The sequence below is a fragment of the Rattus norvegicus genome, chromosome 4 (assembly GCF_036323735.1).
Source record: "Rattus norvegicus strain BN/NHsdMcwi chromosome 4, GRCr8, whole genome shotgun sequence".
Lineage (NCBI taxonomy): Eukaryota > Metazoa > Chordata > Mammalia > Rodentia > Muridae > Rattus > Rattus norvegicus.
The window spans coordinates 159131079-159157204 of record NC_086022.1 but is presented as its reverse complement, the minus strand read 5'-3'; the positions used below and the strand labels follow the sequence as shown (position 1 = coordinate 159157204).

At 47.6% G+C, this 26126-nt stretch overlaps 1 protein-coding gene and 1 long non-coding RNA gene across 4 annotated transcripts in view; one reads left to right on the top strand and one right to left on the bottom strand.

Annotated features, from left to right (window-relative positions):
• Positions 1-2515, bottom strand: part of Lpcat3 (lysophosphatidylcholine acyltransferase 3) — a 41487-nt gene extending 38972 nt beyond the window's left edge. Inside the window, exon 1 of the mRNA NM_001012189.1 lies at positions 2315-2515. Within this exon, the coding sequence (NP_001012189.1) occupies positions 2315-2465 (151 nt within the window). The 5' untranslated portion in view covers positions 2466-2515. The remainder of the gene's footprint in view (positions 1-2314) is intronic.
• Positions 2516-2522: 7 nt separating this feature from the next.
• Positions 2523-6848, top strand: LOC134486639 (uncharacterized). Of its 3 annotated transcripts, none has more exons than XR_010065932.1 (2): positions 2523-2655; positions 6500-6848. It is a non-coding gene; the product is annotated as an uncharacterized LOC134486639 (long non-coding RNA). The 3 variants fall into 3 exon arrangements; XR_010065930.1 differs by lacking the exon at positions 2523-2655 and adding an exon at positions 2958-3126; XR_010065931.1 differs by lacking the exon at positions 2523-2655 and adding an exon at positions 2958-3126 and having other exon boundaries at positions 6497-6848.
• The last annotated feature ends 19278 nt before the right edge of the window (positions 6849-26126 follow it).

Sequence of the window (26126 nt, the reverse complement as noted above, 5' to 3'; positions counted from 1 at the left end):
GTAGGAAAGGATGACCTTGAACTCACAATGCCCCTGCCTCCGCTTCCAAGGGCTGGAGTTACAGGCTAATACCACTATAAGGAAAATGTATTTACGAGCAAAACATACTTTCATGTCAGGCCAACTGTATCAGTCTGTATTTACATGTATATATTTAACCCATGCCTAGAAATAGCATCCTATACAGACACATAATTGGGTTAGGATGTGGTACAGTGGTACAGGGCTTGCCTAACATGAAGTAGGTCCTGGGTTTAACTCCCAATACTGAGAAGGGGAAAAAGAAATCCTTCAAATGACTAGAGGAAGCAGCCTATGTGAGATGGGGAGGAGGCCACGAGGTGACAGAAGGCCTGGAAAAGGGGCTGCAGTTCCAGGTACTTCTTACTCTGGTTACGTGTTGCAGTGGCAGGGGTGGGACATGGGGAAGATGATTTCCAAGTCAAGCTTACTTTTGCGACAGCCCAGAGCAGGGCCAGGCGGCATTTGAAGTCAGCACACAAAACACAATTCCAAGTCCTAATTCCAGCCTTACTTCCACTTAACAGGCCGAGCTGACAATGTATTGCTACCTGTCTTAGATGTCCAGTACACAGATGAGGACGCAGCAAAGGTCCTCCTACCTAATGAACAGTAAGCGTTCTTAATTGCCAATCCTAACGCCAACAAACTGGGTCAGAAGCAAGGTTCAAAGAGTCACAAGCTCAAAGCGGTGGCGGTGGTACATAAACCCAGAGATGTGGGATGCTGATAAATTTGGGGAATGTTTGAATGACACCGAATTGAGCAAACCACAGAACCTAAGATCCCTGCACCTCTAAAATCTTAGGATCCTACCAAGGAAGAGGGAAATCTTTAGCAGAGGAAAGATAGATCACCTTGGTATGATATGAAACAATGGTATTAGCCAAGGTCGTTTAAATAAGAATTAAAGCTCCAGCCATCACCAAGATGGGATTCACACCCTCTGGTGATATTACGTGTCAATGTCTCTACTGACTTCCTGGATAAGTTCCAAATTTCTTTCTGGAATTCAAAACCTTCCCAGCCCAATGGTCTCAAACTATTTTTTTTTAAAAAAAGATAGGGTCTGAAACCATTAGCCCAGGCTCAAACTCACAATTCTCTTGCCTTAGTCCCAGGGTGCTGAGCCGCAGAGGCATTAAGCCACCACACCCAGTTTATCTCAAACTTCCTACAGTTGCGATCTGTTAACCCTCTACTCACGCCTGGCAGACTTTCCTCACCCTCACTCTCTCAAGCTAAAGTTATACAGTCTTCCCCAAAAGTTCCAACCACTTAAAAATCGGCCTGAGTTGAGTCTAACATTTCTGATCTTGGCCTATGAATTCTTGCCGGACTTTACAGCAATCTTATGCTAATCACAGCTGTCTTCATTTCATAATAAAATTAGGGGCAGAGCGGCTAAATGGCTTGCCTGGGGGTCCTGTCGTTTGTGAGTAGCGACAAGGACGCCTTCAACTTCAAAGTCCACACTTTTCCCCACCATACCATGCTACCTCATGCATTAAAAAAAAAAAACCTCGAAGAATGTAGCTTTTTTTTTAAAGCCTATAAAACACACACATATAATATATAATATAGCTTGTTGCAACATAAATTCAGGTACATCGCATCCTTTGAACCATATGAATAATAGTCACTCAGAACAAGCATGGAGTTTTAAAGGTTGTTAATAGTGCTGTTTCCCAAGCCCAGTATAAGAACGAATTCCAGGGTAAATGACAGGTGGGCGGCTAAGAGGGAAAGCAATATGGTATAAGAAAATACTAGAAAGAGCAAAAAGAGATGAAAGTACACTAGACGTTGGCAATGCACAAAACAGACCGAGAAGTCATAAGTATGGAGTACTGGGCAGAGGAGGCCCATAGGGCTAAAATATCCTAAGTTCGAGGGCCCATGCCTATCGTAAGGTGGAGCGCATGATGGGGGCTGTTAATAACAGATAAGCAGTACTCATGGCCAGAGTCGAACTCTCTCGAGCCACAGATAGACATAGGTCGCGAGGGCACGGTCCGGCATATCGATGACAAGGCGGGAGGTGACTGAGGAGCCAAAGGGCACAGCATGGGCCAAAGGGAATGGGAAGAGTTCAGAGGGTACGGGCCCCCAGACTCGAGACAAGACTTGTCTTTCCTTCGATAGCTGGCTGACGTACTTGAGGACCTACACCCGCACCCCGAAGCCCTCCTGGGTGGTTCGGGGCAGATAGGCAGGTCCTGTCCCCAGTCCCCATTCTGCCTATTTCCCTGGGACTCCACGAGGGGGCAGAGGCAGGCAGGAGGGTCCTTACCCAGGAAGATGGAGAAGATGAGCCGCAGCGCCTGTTCCGACGCGCCCAGGGACGTCGCCAACTTGTTAAGGCTCAGATCCTCGACACCCGGCCACAGTCCCCGCATCTGCCCTAGCGTCTCTCCCACGTCCCCGTCCGCTGTAGACGCCATCTTAACTGCGGGCGCCCCCCGGGGACCCCCAGCTCTGCGCCCCGAATGTGGGCAGAACGCGGTGGCTTCACCCCCAATTCCGGCCGGGGGCCCGCCCACGGCGTGCGCATTGGCTGCGGGCCCGCCCAGAGCCTCTAGACCCACCCTATTATTGGTCCAGCCAGCCAGGGGCGGGGCCGAGCGCAGCAAGGTAGGAAGAGGGCGGGGCCGAGCGTTTGTAAGGCAAAGGTGACTCCCGTGAAGAAGGGAAACGGGCCGGGCTGGCAGGGCGGGGCTTGCGATCCCGACCCAGCTGCTATTGGAGCAGGCGGGAGCGCGAGGCGAGGTGACAGTACAACTCGGTCCGGACCGCTCCGGGAAGGAGTGGGTCGGCCGGGTGTCCGGCCGGCTTGCTCGCTGCCTTCCCATTGGTTGAGACAGGAGCAGGCGAGAGTTGGGGCGGGGGGGTGCGGGGGCGTCACCAGACCTCGAGGTTACTCTCGGTCGCCGGCGCTGGGGTTACTGGGGCATGTAACGGAGCGGTGCGAATGCCTGCTACCGCCCCGCGAGCGCCCCCTAACGGTGCCTTCTCGGAGGGGGGGGTCGGTCCTGCATTTCCAAGCCTTTCCCGAGGGGACTGGGGGAGCCCAGGGGCCCAAGAACACTATTTGACCCTTTAATGGTACGTAGCCCTTCCCGTTGTGAGTTCCTTTCGGTTGCTTCAGGTACTGGGGCTCGAACCCTGTCCTCGTGGACGCTTTCCCGCCGGAGCTACAACACTAGTCCTTATTCAGAGTTCCCTTTCTATAGTAAAACGCGACCTTCTCTCCAGAGGCAATGAAATTAGGATATGCCTATTTATATTGAAACGAGCCTATTTAACACTTGCCGTTTTAATTAACAATTAAGCTAGTTTTGTCACGACTTAAGTAATGTATGTATGTTCCTGATGAAAGTTCAAACACTAGAGGCATGAAGCAAAGTCTGAGTCCTTTTCTCCTATGCAGTCTTAACTTCCCAACGGCGACCCCAGGGAAAGTGACAGTCTATGGGGGTGTGCAACAAAGGGATTCACAAGTTCTTGTCATAATGAATTCAGCCATGGCTTACACTTTCATAGCATTTTAAACTTTTTTCCAGCACCCTACCTCTTTCTTTTCCTGGGGAATTGGACACGTGCTAAGGAAGCAATGAGCCATGTCGCTGTCTCTTGCCTTTTCATATCCTACTTTTATTTTTAATTAAAAACATTTTTTACATTCATTTATGTATATGTTGGGGTATGTTGGGGGTAGGGCTAGTTTTTACTACAGAACACATATGAAGGTCAAAGGATGCAGAACTCCTTTCTGTCTTTTACCACACGGATTCTGGGGGTTGAATTCAGGCTTGGTGGCAAGTGCTATTATGTGCTGAGCCATCTCTCTGGCCTGCAATTATTTTAATTAGTTAAATTTTAATTTAAAATGATTTATTTTATTTTTAATTATAGGGTTGTGCCGCTGTGGGTGGTGTGGAGATGAAGATTTCATATCCCCAGAATACACAATCGCCGGTGTTACAGGCCGTTGTGAACTGCGTGATATGGATGCTGGGAATTGAATGCAGGCCGTCCGCTAGAGCAATAGTCTCTCTCAGCCACTGGGCCAGCTCTCCAGCACTGCTGTTCTTTTTAAACATGAAATGTTTCACTCCTAGTGAAAAGTACAAACTACAACCGCCCCCCCCTAGATTTAGAAAAGACATCACCTAGACCAGCGGCTCTCAGTTTAATGCTTCAGCCCTTAAATACAGGTCCTCATGTTGTGGTGACCCTCCCCCCCAACCTTAACATTATATTTGTTGCTACTTCAAAACTTCGTCTTGCTGCTGTTAGAAATCATTATGCAAGTATTTCTGGAGATACAAAGTTGCCAGAGGGGGCGCAAGCCATGGGTTGAGAACCACTGACCTGTACAGTTTGAAGACCCTAACGTAACCCTTTCTGCTGTCATCTCCCTTCTTCATCTGAGACTGAAGGTCTTAGTCAGCCACCTGACTGAGGAATATTCATCACCAGGGAGTTCTGTTTAAAGGCATGACCCTGGGTCCGTGGGATGGCACAGCAAGTGGACGTGCTTGCTGCAAATGCCTGACTGACTCCGGACTTCGAGAGAACCAATTCCCAAAAGTTGTCCTCTGACTACTACACAAGTACTATGATTTGTCTGTTCCCACATTCAAGCATACACACATTACACACACACACACACACACACACACACACATTATATACACACATACAGAGACACTAATAAAAATTTTAAAAGTGAGCAGCACATGGTGGTGCATGCCCTTAATCCCAGCACTACAGAAGCAGAGGCAGGAGGATTTCTGTGAGTTTAAGGCCAACCTGATCTAGTCCATGATGACTTGGAACTTTGGAACGCTATAGCTCAGGCTGGCTTTGAACTTTGATTCTCCTGACACTGAAGGGCTGTGAAGGTGAGCTTCCGGCCAATTCCTCTGCCTCTACACCCCATTTTGACGTAAGGATGCTAGGATTACAGACATGATCTGTCATATCTGGCCTTTTATTTTATTATTTGGTTTAAGGCAGGATGTCAGTGTGTGGTCCTGGCTGGTCTGGAACTCCCTCTGTAGACCAGGTTGGCCTTGCACTCAAGAGGTCCTGAGTGTGGGAAGGACGAGTGGGGCAGTAAGCAGTGCCCTCCAAGGCCTCTGCTTCTCTATTTTGCCTCAGGTTCCTGCCTGGAGTTCCCACCTTCAGTGGCGCAGTGAGCTGGGATGCAGGAATGGGAAACAAACCCTTTCCTCCTCAAGCTGCCTGGGTCACTGCTGTTTTGTTTGTTTGTTGTTTGTTTATCACAACCATAGAAATCCTAATGAAGACACATTTTAAAAAGTCATTTGCCAGCCAGTGGTAGCCCCCATCTTTCATTGCAGCACTCGGGCAAGACCAGCCTGGTCTACAGAGCCAGTTCTGGGACAGCCAGGGCTGTACACAGAGAAAAAAAAATCATTTAAATTCTTTTTTTCTTAAAACTAGTGAGTTGTGGGCCGGAGAAATGGCTCTGGGGTTGAGAGCACTGACTGCTCTTCCAGAGGACCTGAGTTCAATTCCCAGCAACCACATGGTGGCTCACAACCATCTGTAATGGGATCTGATGCCCTCTTCTGGTGTGTCTGAAGACAGTATACTCGTAACATAAAAGAATAAATAAATTAAAAAAAACTAGTGAGTTGTGAAGAGAGGAATTACATACTCTATAGAAAAGAAGAAATAACTGTGTTAGAATTGAGAGTGTTGGGGCTGGGGATTTAGCTCAGTGGTAGAGCGCTTGCCTAGCAAGCGCAAGGCCCTGGGTTCGGTCCCCAGCTCCGGAAAAAAAAAAAAGAGAGAGAGAGAGAGAGAATTGAGAGTGTCCGTTGCTGCCCCTGCCTCCTCCTCCTCTCCCCCTCCCTTTCCCCTTCCGCTCCCCACTGCCCCCCCCCCCCCAGTCTTTCCTCTTTTTCTTATTCCTTTCAGTCTTGGCGCTTTCCTTCTCTGATGCACCAGAATTTCCTTTACCTCTGTAGACAGTAATATCCTTACCTTCCTAGAGCTGCCTGTTGTGTGCACTGCCATCATTCCACCGCTCTCCCAGCTCCTCGCCCACAGTGGAGGCAGCAGTGGTCTTTGATTTGGTCGCAATATTCCGAACCTAACAGTCTGCCCTCCTTTGCTCCGTCTTTGGCACATGCCGCTTTTCTTTGGCAGATGTTATCTTCTCCAAGTGCCTTTTGGAGAACTGTGAGGAGCTGCTCTCCTTGAGCCTCCGTTGGGAGTCTGCACAAAGAGTGCGCAGGATGACACCTTGGCTTCTTAGCATGTCCTTCGTCAGCGTTCGGTCTTTTTCCTCAGGAGCGCTGGACTCGCCCAGGGTCTGGACAGCTTTTTCTTGCCGGGCTCTGCCTTGGAGCTCAGTGTGTTGCAACGGCTCTGAAAGCAGGAATGGGGCACTATCTTTTTTGTTTTTCTTCTGAGACAAGGTTTCCCTGTGTTTCCTCAGCAGACCAGTGCCACAGTGGGCCTGCATCCTTAACCGACAACGAGAGTTTCTTGGACTTGAGTCTCCAAACTTTACAAGAAGTTACCTGCAGGCTGGAGAGCTGGCTCAGCAGTTAGGAGCACCGGCTGTGTTTTCCAGAGGACTCCAGTTTGATTTTCAGCACCCACGAGGCAACTACAGTTCTAGGGGGAATCTCATGCCCTCTTCTGACCTCTGAGGGTACCAGGCACACAAGTAGTATACGTCATACATTCAGAATAAACACCCATATACATAAAATATACTTTTTAAAAAGTTACCTGAGATCTACTGTAAAAATATATAGATAAAATAAAAAATTGTACTACTCATACATATGTTCAGTACAGACTACATGCTCTCTGATCATATCTATTTACATTCATTTTTAAAAATTGCTAGTGAAGACACAATACCCGATTTTATGTTTTATATCCTCTCTTCCTCCCTCCCTCCTCCCCCTCTTCCTCTTCCTCCTCTTCCTCCTCTTCTTCCTCCTCCTCCTCTTCCTCCTCCTCCTCCTGTCTTGGTTTCTCTGTGTAGCCCTGGCTGTCCTGGAACTTGCTCTGTAGGCTGCTGACCTCAAACTGAGAGAGAGAGAGAGAGAGAGAGAGAGAGAGAGAGAGAGAGAGAGAGATCTGTCACCCTCTGCCCCCCAAATACTGGGATTAAGCCTGGCTTCTCTTTTTATTTTTTCTAAATTCTCACATATATTAATTACATCTTGACTACAGTTTCCCTCCCCCCCAAGCCTCTCTCCTTCGTGTCCCCTCTTCCCTAGATCCACCCCTGCCCCTTCCAGGGATATCAAATAAACACTATAACAAGCCAAATAAGACCAGGCACATATTGTCACATCAAGTCTGGATGAGGCAATCCAGTGGGAGGAAAAAGGGTCCCACAAGTTGTCAAAGGAGTCAGGGTTATGGCTGAGTAGCCTGGTGTTCCTTTGGGATTCCTAATTGTGTGTGTGTGTGTGTGTGTGTGTGTGTGTGTGTGTGTGTGTGTGTGTGTACCTTCCTTATTTTAGAGGAGTGAGCTCCACAGCAAGCAACTGGCTATATTTTTACCTTATAATTAAACACCTTCACTGAGAACTTACTGATTTTGACCCTTAAAATACAATGATGAAGTTAGGTGTGTGGACACACATCTGTCATTCCAGCAATTGGAAGGCTGAGACAGGAGGATTGCTGAGAGTTTGAAGCTAGCTTGTGCTACATTCTGAGTTCAAGTCCAGCTTGGGATGTGTATGGAAACTTGTCTCAAGTTCCTAAATAAAACAAAAACAAAACCAGGTAGATACAAATTAAATTAAATTAAAATGTAAAATAAAATAAGGGCCATGGAGAGGTGGCCCAGACGGTAAAACCATTTGCTTCTAGCCAGGCGGTGGTGGCAAACATCTCTAAACCAGTCAGCACTCGGGACAGAGGCAGGTGGAGCTCCGCGTTTGAGGCCAGCCTGGTCTACAGATTGAGTTCCAGGACAGCCTGGGCTATGACCATTTGCTTCTTTGGCAGAGGATTCAAGTTCTGTCTCCAGAACCCTGGTCAAAATGTTCACATTCACCTGTAACTCCAGCTCGAGGGGAATCTCATGCCCTCTCTGGCTTCTGTAGGCACCGTACGGCACAGACACAGATAAATAAAAATAAAAATAAATCTTAAAATTAATAATAACTAGAGCTTGTCATGGTGTCACAGAAATCCTGCAGTCCCAGAACTTGTGAAACAGAGGCCAAAGGGCCAACCTGGGCTACATACAGTTGATACAGAAAAAGAGCAAACCAGGCTCAAGTACTTGTCAGGGCTTAGGCAGGATGAGTTCTGTGAGTTCCAGGCCAACCTGGGCTACTCAGGGACATTCTGAGTCAAAACAAACAAAAACAACAACCTCCCCCCCCAAAACCCAACTCAACACACACACATATACACACAAAGAAGAAGGAAAGAAAGCAGCATTATTAAAAATTATGGTGGTTCATCTTGGTATTACAAATACTTGAGAGGCAGAGAGGCTGGAGGATCAGTAGTTTGATGTCATAACCAGTTCAAGGGCAGCCGGGGATGTATGAAACCCTGTCTCAAGACAAGAAAAATAATGGCCAGTCATGGTGGCACACACCTTTAGTCTCAACACTTGGAGGACAGAAGCAGGTAGATCTCTGTGAATTCAAGACCAGCCTGTCATACACAGCGAGTCGCATGCCAGGGCTACATGGTGAGTGAGACCTTGTCTCAGAACAAAACAAGTTTGTGTGAGCAGCTTGTATTGGCTCATATCTGTAATCCTAACACCTAGGCGTTAGAGACAGGCAGCACGCTGAGAGTTCAGGACCAGCTGGGATACTTGGTGAGTTAGAGAGGCTAGCCTGGCCTACTGAGTGAGACCTTGTGTCAAAACAAACAAACAAAAGCAAACCCCCAAAATGGGGTTGACAGGATGGTTCAGTGGTGAATTTATTTGCTGCCAGGCCTGATGATCTGATCTCAGTCCCCAGGACCAGCTGGCGGAAGGAGAGAATGGGTTCCTCGAGGCTGTCCTCTGATCTCTGTGACTTCTCATGTGTCTCTTTACAAGAAACCAAAAACATAAAGTTAGGGTACTAAAGCCCTGGCCTAGCATGTGCAAGGCTGTGGGTTCCATCAAAGCACGGTGAAGAAGGGAGGAAGGAAGGAAGGAAGGAAGGAAAGAGTGCTGGAGGGAGGGATGGGGTGGAAAATAGGGGAGGGAGAGGGAGAGGAAGTGGAAGGGATGGGGGAGGGGGAGAAAGAGGGGGAAAGGGAGAGAGCACGCCTGGTTTTATGTGATGCTGGAAATTGAATCTAGGGCTTTATACAGTTCCAACCTGAGAGAGTCTCCTACAGCGCACACTGGCCTAGAACTCAGTATACGGTGACCCAGAATGACCTTGAACTTCTGGTCCTTAAGCCTCTACTTCTTCCTCACTGCTAGGATTACAGGCCAGTAACACCATGCCTGTTTGGTGGTGAGGATTGGACCCAGGGCTTCCGCTATGCAAGGTAAGCACCATACCAAACGAGCCACATCTTCAGCCCCCAACCTGTTAACATGAGCACACCGCTCATCACATTCAACCTACGAGTCTCTCGGGGAGCACACTTAACTGAAGAACATATCTCAACTGACCCTTTGTTCTCTGGAATCCTGGAAGACCCCCTCCCCCTTTCTCTCACGTTCCTGCCTTCTTTTCCTCCCTATCAGACTTCTGAAACACAATCTCCGGACAGCTGTTCTCTTGTTTCCATATATGTCTTCTGCTTCCTTGTGGTTAGGCCAGGTAACCAGTTCTGGCCGGGACTGTAAGCAAGACTGAGGTGTATTGTTTCTGAGTCAAGCTTATGGCAAAGGGTCAGTGTGCTTTCCAGTGTCTATCTCCTCTCACCTTACAAAAGCCACCTGTTCTGTGTGGTGGAGCTGTAAGAGGGACAAAGCACCCAGATGGCACAGGACTTACCTTGAACAACAAATAAACCTTTAGGCTATTAAAACTCCAGAGTTCAAGGTTACTGCTTAAATTACCTGACACTCATAACTCCTTTTCTTTGGTTTGGGTGCAGGGTCTCAGGTAGTTAAGGTTGGTCTTGAACTTACTATATAGCCCAGGATAGTCAGGAACTCCTGATCCTCTTGCATTTGCCTCCCAAATGCCAGAATCACCATTCTTGGCATTAAAAAACAAAAACAAAAAACAACCCACCCACCCCCAACTTTCTGAGACAGGTTCTTTGAACTCACTGTGTAGAGCAGGCTGATCTCATACCTGCAGGGATCCCTTCCTCTTAGCCTCTTGAGTGGTGTGAATATAGGCCTGCGGCACCATGCCTGGCTACCCACTCTTCTATCTTTATAAGGAATGTGTGTGAGTGTGTGTGTGTGTGTGTGTGTGTGTGTGTGTGTGTATGAGTGAGTGTGACTGTGTGAGTGTGTATGACTGTGTGTGTAACTATGTGTGTGAATAAGTGTGTGTGTGAGTGTGTGTGTGAATCTGTGTGAGTGTGACTAGAGATGGACTCTAGATCCTCATATATTCTATAGGAATGAGCTCCACTCTAATCGATAGCTAAACTCATTAAGATTATTGTATTCTATTTATTTATCATATTTGCACATATGCTGGCAAATAGGAGGCCGGAAGACAATTGGCAGGTGCCAGTATTTGCCCTTGACCATGCGAGTCCCAGGGATTGGACTGAGTTTGTTAGGCTTGGCAGCAAGAACCTTTGCTTTCCGCCCCTGTTAAAAACGTTTTTTCTTGGCTGGAGAGATGGCTCGGTGGTTAAGAGCACCGGCTGTTCTTCCAGAGGTTCTGAGTTCAATTCCCAGCTACCACATAGTGGCTCACAACCATCTGTAATGGGATCCGATGCCTTCTTTCTGGGCTGCAGGTGTACATGCAGGCAGAACGCTGTATCCATAATAAATAATTTTTAAAAAAATTGTTTTCCACATCGGATAAATTTCTAGATGAAATTAGCAAACCCGCTCAGTGCCATTCCCGTGCAGTGTAAACGCTAGAGTAGATGTAGGAGCCCACAGCAGCTGGGATTTTCACTGCTTACAGAACGAAAATGCTTCTGTGAAAATGGGTCTAAATTTCCCTGTCGTGACCTTTAAGGTTAATAGAGCCAGCTGCTTTATCAGAACATCTTAGGGGAGGAGCCAGCGGAATTGTACTTGTCTAAGCGATTAGATTTACAGAAAGCAGATGTCTTAGGGTTTCTAGTGCTGTGATAACAGAACAAAACAGAACAAAACAAAATCGTCCTGATAAAGCAACAAAGGTCATGGAAGGAAGGTCATGCTTTGTCACAAAGGGAGTCCGGGCAGGAGCTGGCTGCCTCTCTACTTGATTGACAGTCTTCTTTGCCCTACAGAAAAGAAGCCTCTACGTAGTGAGATCCCATCTGTGGATTGTAGGTCTTCCTGTGACACAGGAATCCTATTCAGACTCCTATAGAGCTCTCGTCTGAGGTGCACTCTCTACGAGGTCCTCAAGCAGCTGCAGAGTTTCAGGTCTTAAGTCGAGGTCCTCCTAGGACTGCTAGGAGTTTTTTGTAAGGTGAGAGATATGAGTCCAGTTTTATTTTACTATGTGTTGAAATCCAGATTCCCTAGCACCATTTGTTGACGATCCTGTGTTTTCTTCAGTGTAGATATTAGTCCTGAATAGGAATCAGGTAGCTGTATACGTGTGGACTTGTGTCAGAGTCATCTCTTGCTTCTACAGATCCCATCTCTGCATTTTATGTATGTGAGTGCACTGTCGCTGTCTTCAGACACACCAGAAGAGGGCATCAGATCCCACTCCTGATGGTTGTGAGCCACCATGTGGTTGCTGGGAATTGAACTCAGGACCTCTGGAAGAGCAGTCAGTGCTCTTAACCGCTGAGCCATCTCTCCAGCGCCTATGCTTTTGTACCAGCACCGTGGTGTCTTTAGTACAATGACTCTGAAATCTGGTGAGCGAAGCATTCTTTTAGCATACGATTCCTTGGCTACCCATAACTTTTTGTGTGCCATGTGAAATTTGAGATTGCTTTTCCCTACTTCTTTGAAGAATGGCCCTGAGATTGCTTCTGGGATTGCACTGAATCTGTAGCTTGTTCTTCGTAGGCTGGTAGAAAGCTTTCACAATGCTAGTTCTTCCAATCCATAAGCATGGAAGGTCTGTCCATCGTCTCGGGCTTTCTGCAACTTATATACTACTCTTCCTTCTTCCTTCTTCCTTCTACCTTCTACCTTCTTCCTTCTACCTTCTTCCTTCTACCTTCTTCCTTCTTCCTTCTTCCTTCTTCCTTCTACCTTCTTCCTTCTACCTTCTTCCTTCTTCCTTCTACCTTCTACCTTCTTCCTTCTACCTTCTTCCTTCTTGCTTCTTCCTTCTACCTTTTTCCTTCTACCTTCTTCCTTCTTCCTTCCTTCCTTCCTTCCTTCCTTCCTTCCTTCCTTCCTTCCTTTCTTTTTTCTTTTCCTTTTTATATTTTCAAGACAGGGTCTCACTGTGGAGTCCCGACTGTCCTTGAACTTATTATGAAGACCAGGCTGGCCTTCTCAGAGATCCGACTGCCTCTGCCTCCTAAATGCTGTGACGAAAAGCATTTCTTTCTTGACTGCTTAAATTTTCCTTGTAGAAGTCTTGAGCTACTATTAATATCTGTGAATTACCAATCTTGTAATTCATATTTTTAGTGATTTGAAATTCTAATTAAAGGCTGCTCATTTAGGACTTAAGAAAATATTTATTGCCTAGGACTTCTAGGTAAAAGCTCGAAAACAAAGCATTGGGGGTAGCGGGGGGGGGGGGGGTGGGGGGGTGGAGTGGGGGTGGGGGGGCAGGTGTAGAGCCAAGCTGCCTTCCGTTAAGCTCCTCCTTTTAACCCTTGCAGGTCGAGTTCACACTCATGGAGCATTAAACCAAATCATCCTTTTCTTCAAACATTCCCCCTTCCCTAAGTCTGGGAGGAGTGTCCAAGGCAAAGTGGACCAAGGAAGCAAAATTAACAAACCTAATGGTCAGAAACCAAATGACTTCAGAGCCCAGGAAACAAACAAAAACAAAAACAAACAAATACCCCTCCCCCAAACAAAACAAAGCAGAATGGCTGGAAACCAGAACAAAACAAAACTCACGCATGCTCTGAAGGCGAGCTCTCAAAAAAAAGGTAACGAACAAGTAGGACTTAAAACAAGAAGCTCAGAATAGACAACAGACTGTCAACTGAACAAGGGAAGTCTGAATCCCGGGAAGGACTCCTGAAGAATCTATCCAAGGAGGTAATGCTGTCAGGTTTGGACACAAAGGACCCACGCTGGTACCCGCTCCCTTCGGGGTGATGTCTCCATTGAGCCGTGGATCATCATTCCATAACTGCTGACACACAAACACAGCCCTCACCTCAGGGAGTAAGAGCTAGTTTATTCTGGAACCAAATAAGAGCGACCATGACCTAGGTACACCGATGCGGGTTACCCACAATGCCACGCTCCAATGAGATCATGGGTCTTCATAGTAACAGAGCAAAGAAAGCCACAAATGAAAGCACTTTTCAAAGACAGTAGTGGGAACATCAGGCAGGTGGACTACAGCAAAGCAAGGTGTCTTCAGGTTTTACTGCTGCGAACCCGCACCATGACTAAGGCAACTCCTACAAAGGACTACATTGACTAGGGGCTGGTTTACAGGTTCAGAGGTTTAGTTCAGTATCATCAAGGCGGGAGCGTGGCAGCATCCAGGCAGGCATGGTGCAGGAGCAGCTGAGAGTTCTACATCTTCATCTGAAGACTGCTAGAAGAAGACCGGCTTCTGCGTAGTTAGGAGGAGAGTCTCATTGCTCCCCCGCACAGTGACACACTTCCTCCAACCAGGCCACACACTTCCTGATAATGCCACTCCCTTGGCTAAGCATAGGGGAATCTCTGCTCTGGGCCTTAGATTCTGTCTGATGAATGCTTAGCCTTTTGCCCGGTAGAAGTTATCAGCCTGGTAATATACTCCAAAAGGTTTCCCCTAGTAGGCCCAATGATGTGAAGTATGACACAGTGGTCAGCAAGGAATGGCTTTGGAGGGGTCTGAAGATTGTCTAAGATGAATTGTGATTTGGTTCTCTTTTAACTCCAATCTCACCTTCTCCATAAGCACTGAAGCTCTAGTCAGCTAATTGGCTTTGCGGAAAAGCTCAGTGTAAGGCGTGGTTCTTTCTAGAAGCTTTTATTCACACACACACACACACACACACACACACACACACACACACATGCACACACACATTATATGTATATGTATAATTTGTTTTGTGTTTTTGAGACAGGATACAGCTTCTTTGTGTATCCCTTTGCGTGCTGTCCTGGAAACTGTTCTGTAGCCCAGGCTGGCCTTGAACTCACAGAGATCTGCCTACATGCTGGGATTATAGGTCTGTTCTACCTCCTGGATAATATTTATATTTTAGGGATTTGTTTACTTTTATTTCATGTGCATGGGTAGTCTGTAAACATGTCTGACCATCACGTGCATGCCTGGTGTCCAGGGAGGCAGAAGAGGGCACTGGATTCTCTGGCTCTATTGTTACTGATGTTGTAAACGGCATGTGGGTGCTTGGAACTGAACCTGGGGGCTCTGGAAGAACAACCGGTGTTCTAAACCTGTGATCCATCTCCTCAGTCCCCGAATTGTATTTTGAGACAGCATCTCATGTAGCCTACTCTGACCTCAAACTCACTGATGACCTTGAACTCATGATTCCCCTGACTATCTTCCCCAAAGTTTCTGGGATTCTAGGTATGTGCTTCTATTCTTGCCTAGGATGTACACTCCCCGGCACTGGAAAGGGGGTGGGGAGACAGCAAGCACCTATACTTAACATACATATTCATAAATGTATCTGCGAGGAGGAATACTCAAGGTGATTTACTGTGATGGTTAGGTTTAATTGTCTGCTACGTACACTCTCATATCCCTGGGAAAGAAGAGGTCTCAAAGAGGAATTATCTAGATTAGGGTGGTCTGTGGCATGTGTCTAGTTTTGTTTCTGTCACTGTAAGAAAATACCCTGACAAAAAGCAACTTGGGGGAGCATGGCTAGTTTTATGGCAACTTGACAAACCTTGGAGAGGAGAGAGTCTCAACTGAGAAAAATGCCTCCAGAAGATCTGGCGGTAGGCAACACGGGAGGACATTTTCTTAAGTAGTGACTGATGGGGGAAGGGCTCAGCCCATTGGGAGTGGTGTCACCCCTCGGCTGGGTGTTCTGGGTTCTATAAGAAATCATGCTGAGCAAGTCATGAGGATAAGCCAGTAAGCAGCACCCCTCCATTCCTCTGTATTGGCTCCTGCCTCCAGGTTCCTGCCTTGTTTGAGTTCCTGTTTTTGCTCCTCTCCATGGACTGTGTTCAGAACATGTAAGCCAAATAAACCGTTTCCTCCACAAGTTGCTTTTGGTCATGGCGCTTTTCCCTGGCAATAGAAGTCCTAACTTTCTCCCTAACTAAGACAGGGAGAATTGGTTTCAGCTCACAGTCCCTGTCTGTAGTCATAGCAGGGAAGTCAAGGCCGGAGCTTGCAGTATTCACAGCCAGAGTAGCACCACGCCCAGCATTTAAACTCCTTCCCCTACACTAAGCTGAAAGCAGGTCTGCAGTGTCTGACTCACTCACCAAGGGACACGGTTTGCCCTGGGTGTCCTTCAGCTGCGGGAGTTACTTGCAACACCCTGCGGTATGAAGCACAGAGCTCCCAGTGAGCCTACGGTGTAAGTGTGGCTTGGCCCCCTTTATGTTTCTCTTGCTGTTAACCTACTCTCTCGACATCAGTTTCTGCTTACGATGCTTCCATCTCTGTTTATATAAATCAGACAACAAGCAACTCCCTCCCTTCGTTTTCGACACACTATATTGTCTGTACTGTTTCCTCCCTGGGTTGCTGCCATTTCAGGTCTTGGAGGATGGGGCATCTCCTCTTTGGTGATACTTTGGGCTTTGCCTTTTAGGACTGCTGGGACGTGAGCTATGTAGATTTAGGCCCAGAAGTGGTGGGGTGAGTCAGAGGAACTAGTTAGTGTTTTGCCCAGCAACTGCTTCTGGGAGGTTGTTGACACTTCCTTAAGGAATCCTGAGTGGCAGGTATCCTGAGTGGGGCTATGTCAGAAACAGATAGACATGTTTGTGTCTTTGGACAATGTCACAATATATTGGTTAGCACTAAAGTCACAAGCTACTTGGGTTTGGCTGGCTACCACTTGCCAAGTAGTCCCACTTTTTCTTGATAGGTAGCTACTGAAAGACACACAGGCACTTTTATTCCGGTCTTAAAACTGCGCATGGGGGTCCACACCTTTAATTCCAGCATTCAGAAGGTAGAGGCAGGTGAACCCTAGGCCAGTCTGGTTTACACAGTAAGTTTCAGGTCAGTCAGGGCTGTATAGTGAAACCCTGTCCAAACAAACAAACAAACAAACAAACAAACAATAACAATAACAATAAAAGCCTGGGCTCAATCTTAATCACTAACATTACCTTTATGAACACACACCACATACCTGATGCTCACTGCAGATGGATATGGATAGGCGTACGTTATGGAATGGCTCTAAAAAGTGGGTCTGGGGGCGTAGTTCAGTTGGGACAACAGTGTTTGGTGAGCATTTGAGAAGCCTTGGGCCTGATTTCCCTGTGTGTGCCTGTAATCCCAGCATTTGGAAGGGAGAGGCTAGGATTAGAAGTTTAATATCGGGGCTGGGGATTTAGCTCAGTGGTAGAGCGCTTACCTAGGAAGCGCAAGGCCCTGGGTTCGGTCCCCAGCTCCAAAAAAAAAAAAAAAAAAAAAAAAAAAAAAAAAAAAAAAAAAAAAAAGCGTAAGAAGTTTAATATCATCTGCTACTGCATAGTGAGTTCTCAGAATATACAAGACCCTGTATAAAGGAAGGAAGGAGGGAGGGAGGGAGGGAGGGACAGAAGAACGGAAAGAGGGAGGGAAGAAAGGAAGGAGGGAAGGAGGAAAAGAAAAGAAGGAGGGAGGGAGGAAAGGAAAGAAGGAGGGAGAGAAGGAAGGAGGGAAGGAAAGAGGAAAGGAAGGAAGGAGGGAGGGAAGGAGGGAGGGAGGAAAGGAGGGAAGGAGGGAGGGAAGGAAGGAGGGAGGGAAGGAGGGAGGGAAGGAAAGAGGAAAGGAAAGAGGAAAGGAAGGAAGGAGGGAGGGAAGGAGGGAGGGAAGGAAAGAGGAAAGGAAGGAAGGAGGGAGGGAAGGAGGGAGGGAAGGAGGGAGGGAAGGAAAGAGGAAAGGAAGGAAGGAGGGAGGGAAGGAGGGAGGGAAGATGACAGGTTCATGGGGTGGGTCTTGCCATCACAATGTTGGGGACCTTTTCTTTATGATGCAGATGAAGGTGTGACATTCTAATTAGGTATAGCATGTTTGATCAATTCTCTGGCCTGGTTGTCTTGATATGATTTTAATATTCTCATATGGTCCCAATTTACACAGGGCAAGGAGATGTCAGTCAGCAAAATGCTCGCTGTGCAAGCATGAGGCCCTGAGTGTGGATCTCCAGCACAGGGTGGTGGTTCACAGCTTTTGTTTGTTTTCTTTCTGAGACAGTGGTTCTCTGTGTAACCCTGGCTGTCCTGGAAATAGCTCTGTGGACCAGGCTGGCCTAGAACTCACAGAGATCCAGTAGCCTTTGCCTCCAGAGTGCTGGGGTTAAGGACATGCGGCACTGTGCCTGGCTGTGGTGTGCCTCTTTAATCCAAGTACTGGTGAGATGGAGACAGGAAGATCCTGGGAGCTTGCATGACAGCCAGTCTGGACAAATCAGTGAGCTCTAGGTTCAGTGAGAGAGCCTGTCTCAAAAGCAAACTGTGAACCCCACAACTACCACCACCACCACCATCACCACCATCACCACCATCACCATCACCACCATCATCACCATCATCACTATCACCACCATCATCACCATCATCACAATCACCACCGCCATCATCATCCTCACCACCACCATCAGCACCACTATCACCACCACCACCTCCAATGCGGCCAAAACCACCACCATCACCCAAATCACCACCACCACCACCAACAACAACAACAAAAACAACAAAACCAAAACCCAACCAAACAACCAATGATCAAACAAACAAACAAAAAAGCTAGAAATCAATAAAGAAAAATACTTAACATTGTCTTTCATATGCATGTGCAAATGCATGTCTTAGCACTTGTACACGCCCCTTCTTTCTCCTTCTCACACACACATTATCCCTACCCTGGTAATATGACAAGAATTTCAATGGTTGGCAATTAGATGTCAAATTGTTGGGTTGCTAAAGAGCCAAGCATCCAGTCTGCAGGTTTATAGCTAAGCTGAGCGTCGGGGTTGAGTCAAGCTGCAGAGGCAAAGCAAGCATTGGACAGGTCCAGAAGGACAAACAACTGGGTAGATGGTCAAATGGACGGATGGCAATTTGGTTAGGTCATGCCAACAGTGGGCATCACTGAGCGGAAGCCAGTGAGGTATCAATCCTCTGCCCGTTGGTCCCCAGCTGGTCAGACGACAGGTCCTTTAGGGCCATTATCCTGGAAAGGTTGGTGTCCTTTCCTTTACGGTGCCAGATGAGGGTGTGGCACTCCTTTTAGGTCTGGTGTGTTTGATCAATTCTCTAGCCTGTTTTTCTTGGTAGACTATGTTCATACGGCCCCAGTGACTTCAATAAGCTTACAGAGCGGTGCTCTTCTAACTCTGAGGAATGCATTTATCAGTCTGTGCCTCATGGGCGCTGCTGGGCAGGCGGTGATGTCCGCAGGCACAGCCAGGTGCACAGTTATCCTGCTTCTGCATTTGAACTCAGAACGAAGTTCAATTCTGCTTGAACTGTGTGTCCCCTGTCCCCAGAGACAACCTGGAAAGCCACTGTCTCATACGATGGGAATTACAGCCCGATTTCAACAGCAGCGGCATCCTTTAGGGAGGATGGCTGGGGCAGAGCAGCCCCTGGGCCCGTGCAGTGCATCACGGATAAAGCCTGGTTGTTTGAATTCAGTCTCTGGGACCCACATGATAGAGGAGAAAGCCAATTCTTGCTAGTTGTCCTCTGACTTACACACACACACACACACACACACACACAGAGGCATGCACAGAGGATGAGGGCCTGGTTGTGGTGGTGCAACAAGTGTTTAATCCCAGCACTCAGCAGGTGGATCTCTTGAGTTCGAGGAGGCCAGCCCGGCCTACAGAGTGAACTCCAGGACACCCAAGGCTACACATCTGGAAAAACGAAAAAGTAAAATGAAGAAGAGTTTTTAGGGGTTTGATGTCTCTGCTTCATCAAAGTTTTCCCTGGTTTGGTCTGGTTAAAAAGAATGGAATCCCATCTCTTCCCAGTCAAGCCCTTCAGTTTAAGAACAGACATTAGGATACTGAAGTTCAAGTGTGTTGTAACTCAGCTAATCACAGGATGGAACTAACAGGACGTAAACCAGAGTGAACCTGCAGTTACAGGACAGGGCGTCCTTCAGAGCACTCGGAGATGTTATCTGTGGAGTTCAGGGCTGTGGGGTCCACGATGGCCCTTTCCCAGCTGGTTTTGCAATTTACAAAATGTCCACTGTACTGTCTACTGGTTGTGGGGATCAGAGCCCCAGTCATATTCAAAGGAAGAAAGGACATAAACTCCGTGTTGCCAAAGGAGGGGGTTTAGGGCACATTTAAAAGCCATTTCAAGGCCAGTGAGGTGGCTTAGCAGATAATAAAAGCTCTTGCTTCACAAGCTTGATGGCCTGACTTTGATCCCTGGAACTCACTGTAGAAGGAGAGAACAGATTTGGAAAGCCCTCCACAGGGGTCCACACTTCCCCACCTCTCTCCTGTAGCTAGGCCTGGAGGCACAGACCCCTAATCACAGCTACTTAGGAAGCTGAGGCAGGAGGATTACAAAATCAAGACCTACCCAGGAACCTTAGCGTGACACTATCATGAAATAAAAGCAGGTACAAAACTGACTGGAGGAACAGAGATAGCGCTGAGGGTAAAACCACCCACCATACAAGACTGAACCGGAACTCAACCCCCAGATCCGGTGTAGACATGGAAGAGAACGCTGACTGCACCAGGGTGTTTTCAGACCTCCTCATACCCACCGCACGGGTGTGGCCTGTCAGTTATACACACCGTCATAGTAAAACATGAAACAACACACTGGGAACATAGGCTCGTTGGGATAGTGCATGCCCAGTGTGTTCAAAACTGAAGGTTCAACGCACAGGGTAGCAGCAGCAGCAGCAACAGCAGCAGCAGCAGCAGCAGCAGCAACAGCAACAGCAGCAGCAGCAGCAGCAGCAGCAACAGCAACAGCAGCAGCAGCAACAGCAACAGCAACGGCAACAGTCAGCTGAGTCTGAGTTCAAGGCCGGCTTGGGCTGTGTAGTATGACCCGGTCTCAAGAAAAAGAATCAAAGTCAGGCATGGTGGCACAAGCTTTTAACCTCAGTACTCAGGAGGTAGACACAGGCAGATCTCTGTGAGTTTGAGGCCAGCCTGGTCTATAGAGCAAGTTCCAGGACAGCCAGGAATACACAGAGAAACCCTGTCTCAAAAACAAACAAACAAACAAACAAACAAACAAACAAACACCCCCACCAAACCACCCCCCCAAAAAACAACCCACTGAAAAACAAGCCACCCCCCAATCAAACCAAACCAACCAAGCAAACAAACAATCGAACTAAAAAACCCCAAACCAAACCAACCAATCAAACAAAACAAAATGAATCAAAAAACTGGTGGATATGGGGGAAGACACCTATATCCCAGTGTTCAAAAGGCTTATGGGAAAAATTGGCTTGGAACTGGAGGCTAGCCTGGGCCATCAAAAATAAACCACCTTGGGGTTGAGGATTTAGCTCAGTGGTAGAGAGCTTGCCTAGCAAGCGCAAGGCCCTGGGTTCGGTCCCCAGCTCCGAAAAATAGAAAAGAAAAAAAAAATAAACCACCTAGTCAGAAACATCCTTTTAAAAGATTTATTTATTTATATGAGTACACTGTAGCTGTCTTCAGACACACCAGAAGGTATTGGATCCCATTACAGATGCTTGTAAGCCACTCTGTGGTTGCTGGAAATTGAACTCAGGACCTCTAGAAGAACAGTCAGTGCTCTTAACCACTGAGCCATCTCTCCAACCCTCCCCCCCAACTTAAAGAAAATCAACTATATATGTGATCTTGTTTTGTGCATTCAAGAGAAAAAGTTGCTAGCAAAAAAAAAAAAAAAAAAGAAATAAAAAAACAGACTAATATGTTCAATTTTGGAAGCAAGCCAGATGGTTACTTCTTAAGATAATAAATTGAAAAGCTAATCACGTATACACAGAAAAATAAAACCCACTGTGTTATCGTTAAACTTTCACTCATTTTTTTGTCTTTTCTTCCACTAGAAAGCAAGTTTCTTTTTAAAAATGTATTTAGTTTTTTGAGACAGGGTCTCACTACCTCTGTAGTCCTGGTGGCTTGGTGCTCTTCCTTACCTTGGCCCTCCTCAGTGCTGGGTTACTGGGATGCACCATTAATCTGGCTGGGAAAGCAAGTATGGGAATGGGGAAGGAAGGGGGCACACAGGGCGGAGCACACAGGGCGGAGTACACAGGGCGGGGCACATGTGAAGACCCTTGCCTGTGTTCATACTTTCAGTACAGAGTAAACACGCAGTGTATGTCTGTCTACTTCCTGGGGCAGGCCTATAATCCCAGCTGCTGAGGAGGCCAGGGCCTGAGATTATAAATTCAAGGCCAGCCTGGCAGCTCAAGTCTAAACAACAACGTTGATGGGGTGGGGATGGGGGGAAGGAATAGGAGAGGGGGTGACTGAAGAGACGGCTCAGCAGTTAAAAAAGACTCATGATTCTTGCAAAAGACCTGAATCCAGTTCCCAGCATTCAAGTTGGGCAGCTCACAACTGCCTGTAACTTCAGCTCCAGGGCATCTGGCATCCTCTTCTGGCTTCTGTAGGCACCTGCACACATGTGGTGTGCACACAGGCACATATAGATAACACATAAATGTAAAGAAACACCTTTTAAATTAATTTAAAATTTTTACTATTTGTGTGTGTGTGTGTGTGTGTGTGTGTGTGCGCGCACACGCGCGCGCGCATATGGATGCAGAAGATTCGTGTGTCTGTATGGAGGGCAGAGGACAGCCATGCGAGTCAGTTCTCTCCTTCTGTCATGTAGGGATTTAACTCAGGTCATTAGGCTTGGCAGTGAGCATCTTCACACATTAAGCCATCTCACCAGCCCTATAAAAATCTTTTAAAAACCCAAACTGCTAAAAGGTTAGGGAGGATTAGGGAGGTGCTCAGTGGTCCAGGGCTTGCACAGCTCACCCTAGGTTTAGCCTGAAGTACCGCAAATCAACAGGAACCTTATTTGTTAGACAAATGAACCGTGATGACACATTAACGTTCTGTTTTCCTTTCTCTGTGTGACTAGGGATTGACCTCAGGCCCTGGGGCACACCAAGAAAGCACTGTACCCATCAGGCTGTGTTCCCCACCCTGGAGGCCACAAAAAGCAGTTACTAGAGAAAGTACACTCTGTTTTTATGACATTTGGAGAAACCAGCCCCTGGGATCTGACTCTGATGAGCAGCACAGTTTCAGCAAGGTGTAGAGCTGTCGTCAGGGAAGATGCACTTCTCACCCGGTGTAGGATAAACCCAGGGAAGATGAGAGAGGAACAGGGGTTAGCTTGGATCTGGGAAGGGTTAGCAGAAAAAGGGAAAACAGTTTGGTCCACTGTTCGGCACTGTGGAAATGCTGGCTGTTCTGAGCCCCCTTTCAAGCTTCAATTCTTTAGGGTAGGGGGAAAAAATCAAATATCCAAGATAAGCAACTTATCATAAGGAAGGGTTGATTTTGGCTCATGGTCTCATAGACTTCAGTCCACGGTCACTTCTTCCTATTGTTTTGGACCTGAGACAACCCAGCACATAATAGCTACAGTGGTGATAGAGGCTGCTCGCCCCATTTGGAACAAAAAGCAGATGAGCATGTGCCCCACGATCCAACTTTCTCTTACAAGACTCAGTGTCTAAGGCTCCGGTCCAGTGATTCTCAACCTGTGGGTCACAACCCTCCTCAGCGAACCTCTAGCTCCAAGATATTTACATTGTGATTCATAACAGTAGCAAAATCACAGTTATGAAGTAACAATGAAAATAACTTTGTGGCTGGAGAGGGGGGGGGTCACCACAACTCTGGGAACTGTATCAAAGGGTTGTAGCACTGGGAAAGTTGAGAACCACTGCTTTAGTAACTCTCAGTAGTGTCCTGAGTTGGTGACTAAGCCTGGAACGGGTCTGACTGATTTTCTTACTGATAATGTCCCATTCTGGAACTGACCTCCTACAGGTATCACATGAGCGACAGAGCAGCCCAGCTTTAGCTTGTAAGGGCAAGAGGATAGGTATGGTGTGCTGGGTTGGGAAACTCCATCCTACGTAGAGGAAGAAACAGGAGAAGGTCTGACCTTGGATCCCGGTGACTTGTTCCTGAGCATGGGTCATTCTCCAGCTTCCTGGATGCGTTTCAAGGTTGGAGAGTTATTAGGGCTGAGTTTGCTGGTGTTGAGGGTGGCTCAAGGTCATTACAGGAACTGACGTTAAAATGTAGAAGAGAGTCCAGTGTGGTGGGTGATACTCATAATTCCAGGACCCAGAGGAGGAGGAGGCAGGGGAATCAGAATTTCGAGGATTTTCGACCCTCTGCTGCATAATGAATTTGAAAATAGCCTGAAATACATGTGACTCTGTCTCAGGACAAAACCAAAACGTACCTGTTTGGTGACTTTTTGTTCCCAAACCAGCAGGAGGTCAAGGAGAAAGCCTGCCGGAGGAGGAAAATGGCTCTAAAGCAGAGGGACTTCATGAAAGTCAATGACAAATGTCATAAAAGAGATGCATATCTGAAAATACCGGAAGAGTCGGAGAACGCCTGTGTGTGTGTGTGGTGGGGGGGCGGAGAGATGGCGCAGCTGTTAAGAACAATGGCTTCGCTTCGAGGGGACAGGTTCCATTCCCGCACCCACAAGGAGGCTCACAACCCGCTGTAACTCCAGTCCCAGGGCATCGGCCGCCCCCTTCTGGCGTTTTCCGGCATTGTATGCACATGATACATAGTAAGGCAAAACACTCACACCTAAACAAAAATGAAGATTGAAAAAAGTGAGTATTCTTTTGACGAAGATGTCCTACGAGGCCGAGCTCACCAGCCAGCTCAGTACTGGGGTTCTGACGCTTGGGCTCCAGGGAAAAATAGACACTAACATGTTCCACACAAGAGTGTCAGTGGAGGTGGGGAAGTCGTCACAGCCCGGGGAGGAACAGAATTTCAAGATAGTACAAAACAGAGCTGAAGTGCTTCCGAAAGGCTTTTCTTTTCTTTTTTTTTTTCTTTTCTTTTTTTTTCGGAGCTGGGGACCGAACCCAGGGTCTTGCGCTTGCTAGGCAAGCGCTCTACCACTGAGCTAAATCCCCAACCCCGGCATCTTCTTATTAAATCCGATTTTGGTGGTTAATGACAGATTTGGGAGGCGGGGGATGAGCGGGGTGGAGAGAGAGAGAGAGAGAGAGAGAGAGAGAGAGAGAGAGAGAGAGAGAGAGAGAGAGAGAGAGAGAGAGGAGATCCAGAACACTCAGGGTTACATAGAGAATCCCTGTCTTGAAAAAAACAAAAACAAAACAAAACCACCCAACAAACCCTGGTGGTGGAAAACACACGCCTTTAATCCCAGCATGTGGGAGGCAGACGCAGGCAGATCTCTTTCAAGTTTGAGGCCAGCCTGGTCTACAGAGTAAGTTCCAAGGGTAGCCAGGGCTACACAGAGAAAAATTGTCTTGAAAAAAAAAAATCCCCAAACAACCAAGTAACAAGCAAACAAACAAACAAATAAAAACAGCAAAAACGTTTTTTTTAAACATGTATTTTAAGTACATGAGGCAGTGAGGAAGAAAATAAGACGCACAAGGGTGTGGGCTTCTCAAAGAAGAGACACACTTGAGTGTCTGCCGCAGCTGTCTGCACCGGTTTCGGTGTATACGGACCCCAGATGAGGTCACAGGACAGTTCACAGCACTGGGTCGGGTTAGGGCTGATGCGGTAAAACCCTGGGTCACAAGAGAGGCAGGGGGAAAGTGAAGATGCTCTTTAAACAGTTTTTTAAAAGCCATGTTTTAACTTTCAACACTAGATGGCTGCCTCGCGGCGGGAACAAGCTTCCAGCTGGGGGCGGGGGTGGAGCGGGGGTGGGGGCGGCGGCGGCGGCGAGGATTCTTCTCTACTGCATTTGTGGAGGAGAAACGAAAGTGTGCAAACCCTGGTTCTTCCACAGCGACTGGACAGAAACCGGCTTCCCTGATCTTCTAGCTCTCAGAGAGAGGACACTTGCCTCTCAAGCACGGGGGTGATGGGTGGGGGGGTTGGGAGAGTGGTGGTGGCTGAGCTCTGTGGAGCTCAGAGGCTTAGGAAGGTCTCACAGTTGAAACAGCCATTGCTGTCCTTGTGACCTGCCAGAGGAGTCTCTACTTCTAATACCGTCATCTCTTAGGGTGGTCCCCGTGACTTCGCCGGCTGGCCGGGCCCCTCTTCCCCGTGTAAAGACCTCCAAGTAGTTCTCATCTGTGGCTTGGTCCCAGTTCTTGATCACCGCCTGGAACACCGGCAGGAACATCCCAGCTCTTCACTCTGGAGTTTTCCCAGGACCTTGAGCACTTTAACTCGGCAGGCCCATGAGCCCTATCCTGTCCCACCCTTGGACTTGGCTGCAGTGGGCCCTTCCACGGCTTGGCAGCAGGTTTAGAGATGGATAGAGAGCCCTCCTTTCCTCACAGGAATACCCTGCTTTTAAGGAATATGTCCAGTGGCCAAAGGACAGTGTGCTAAGGGAAGGGTCTCTCTCTCTCTCTCTCTCTCTCTCTCTCTCTCTCTCTCTCTCTGAGACAGGGTTTCATTGGCTGGGTTTAGCCCTGTCTGCCCTGGAACTCACTCTGTAGATCAGAGTTGGCTCAAATTCTAAGAGATCCACCTGTCTTTGCTTCCTAAGTGCT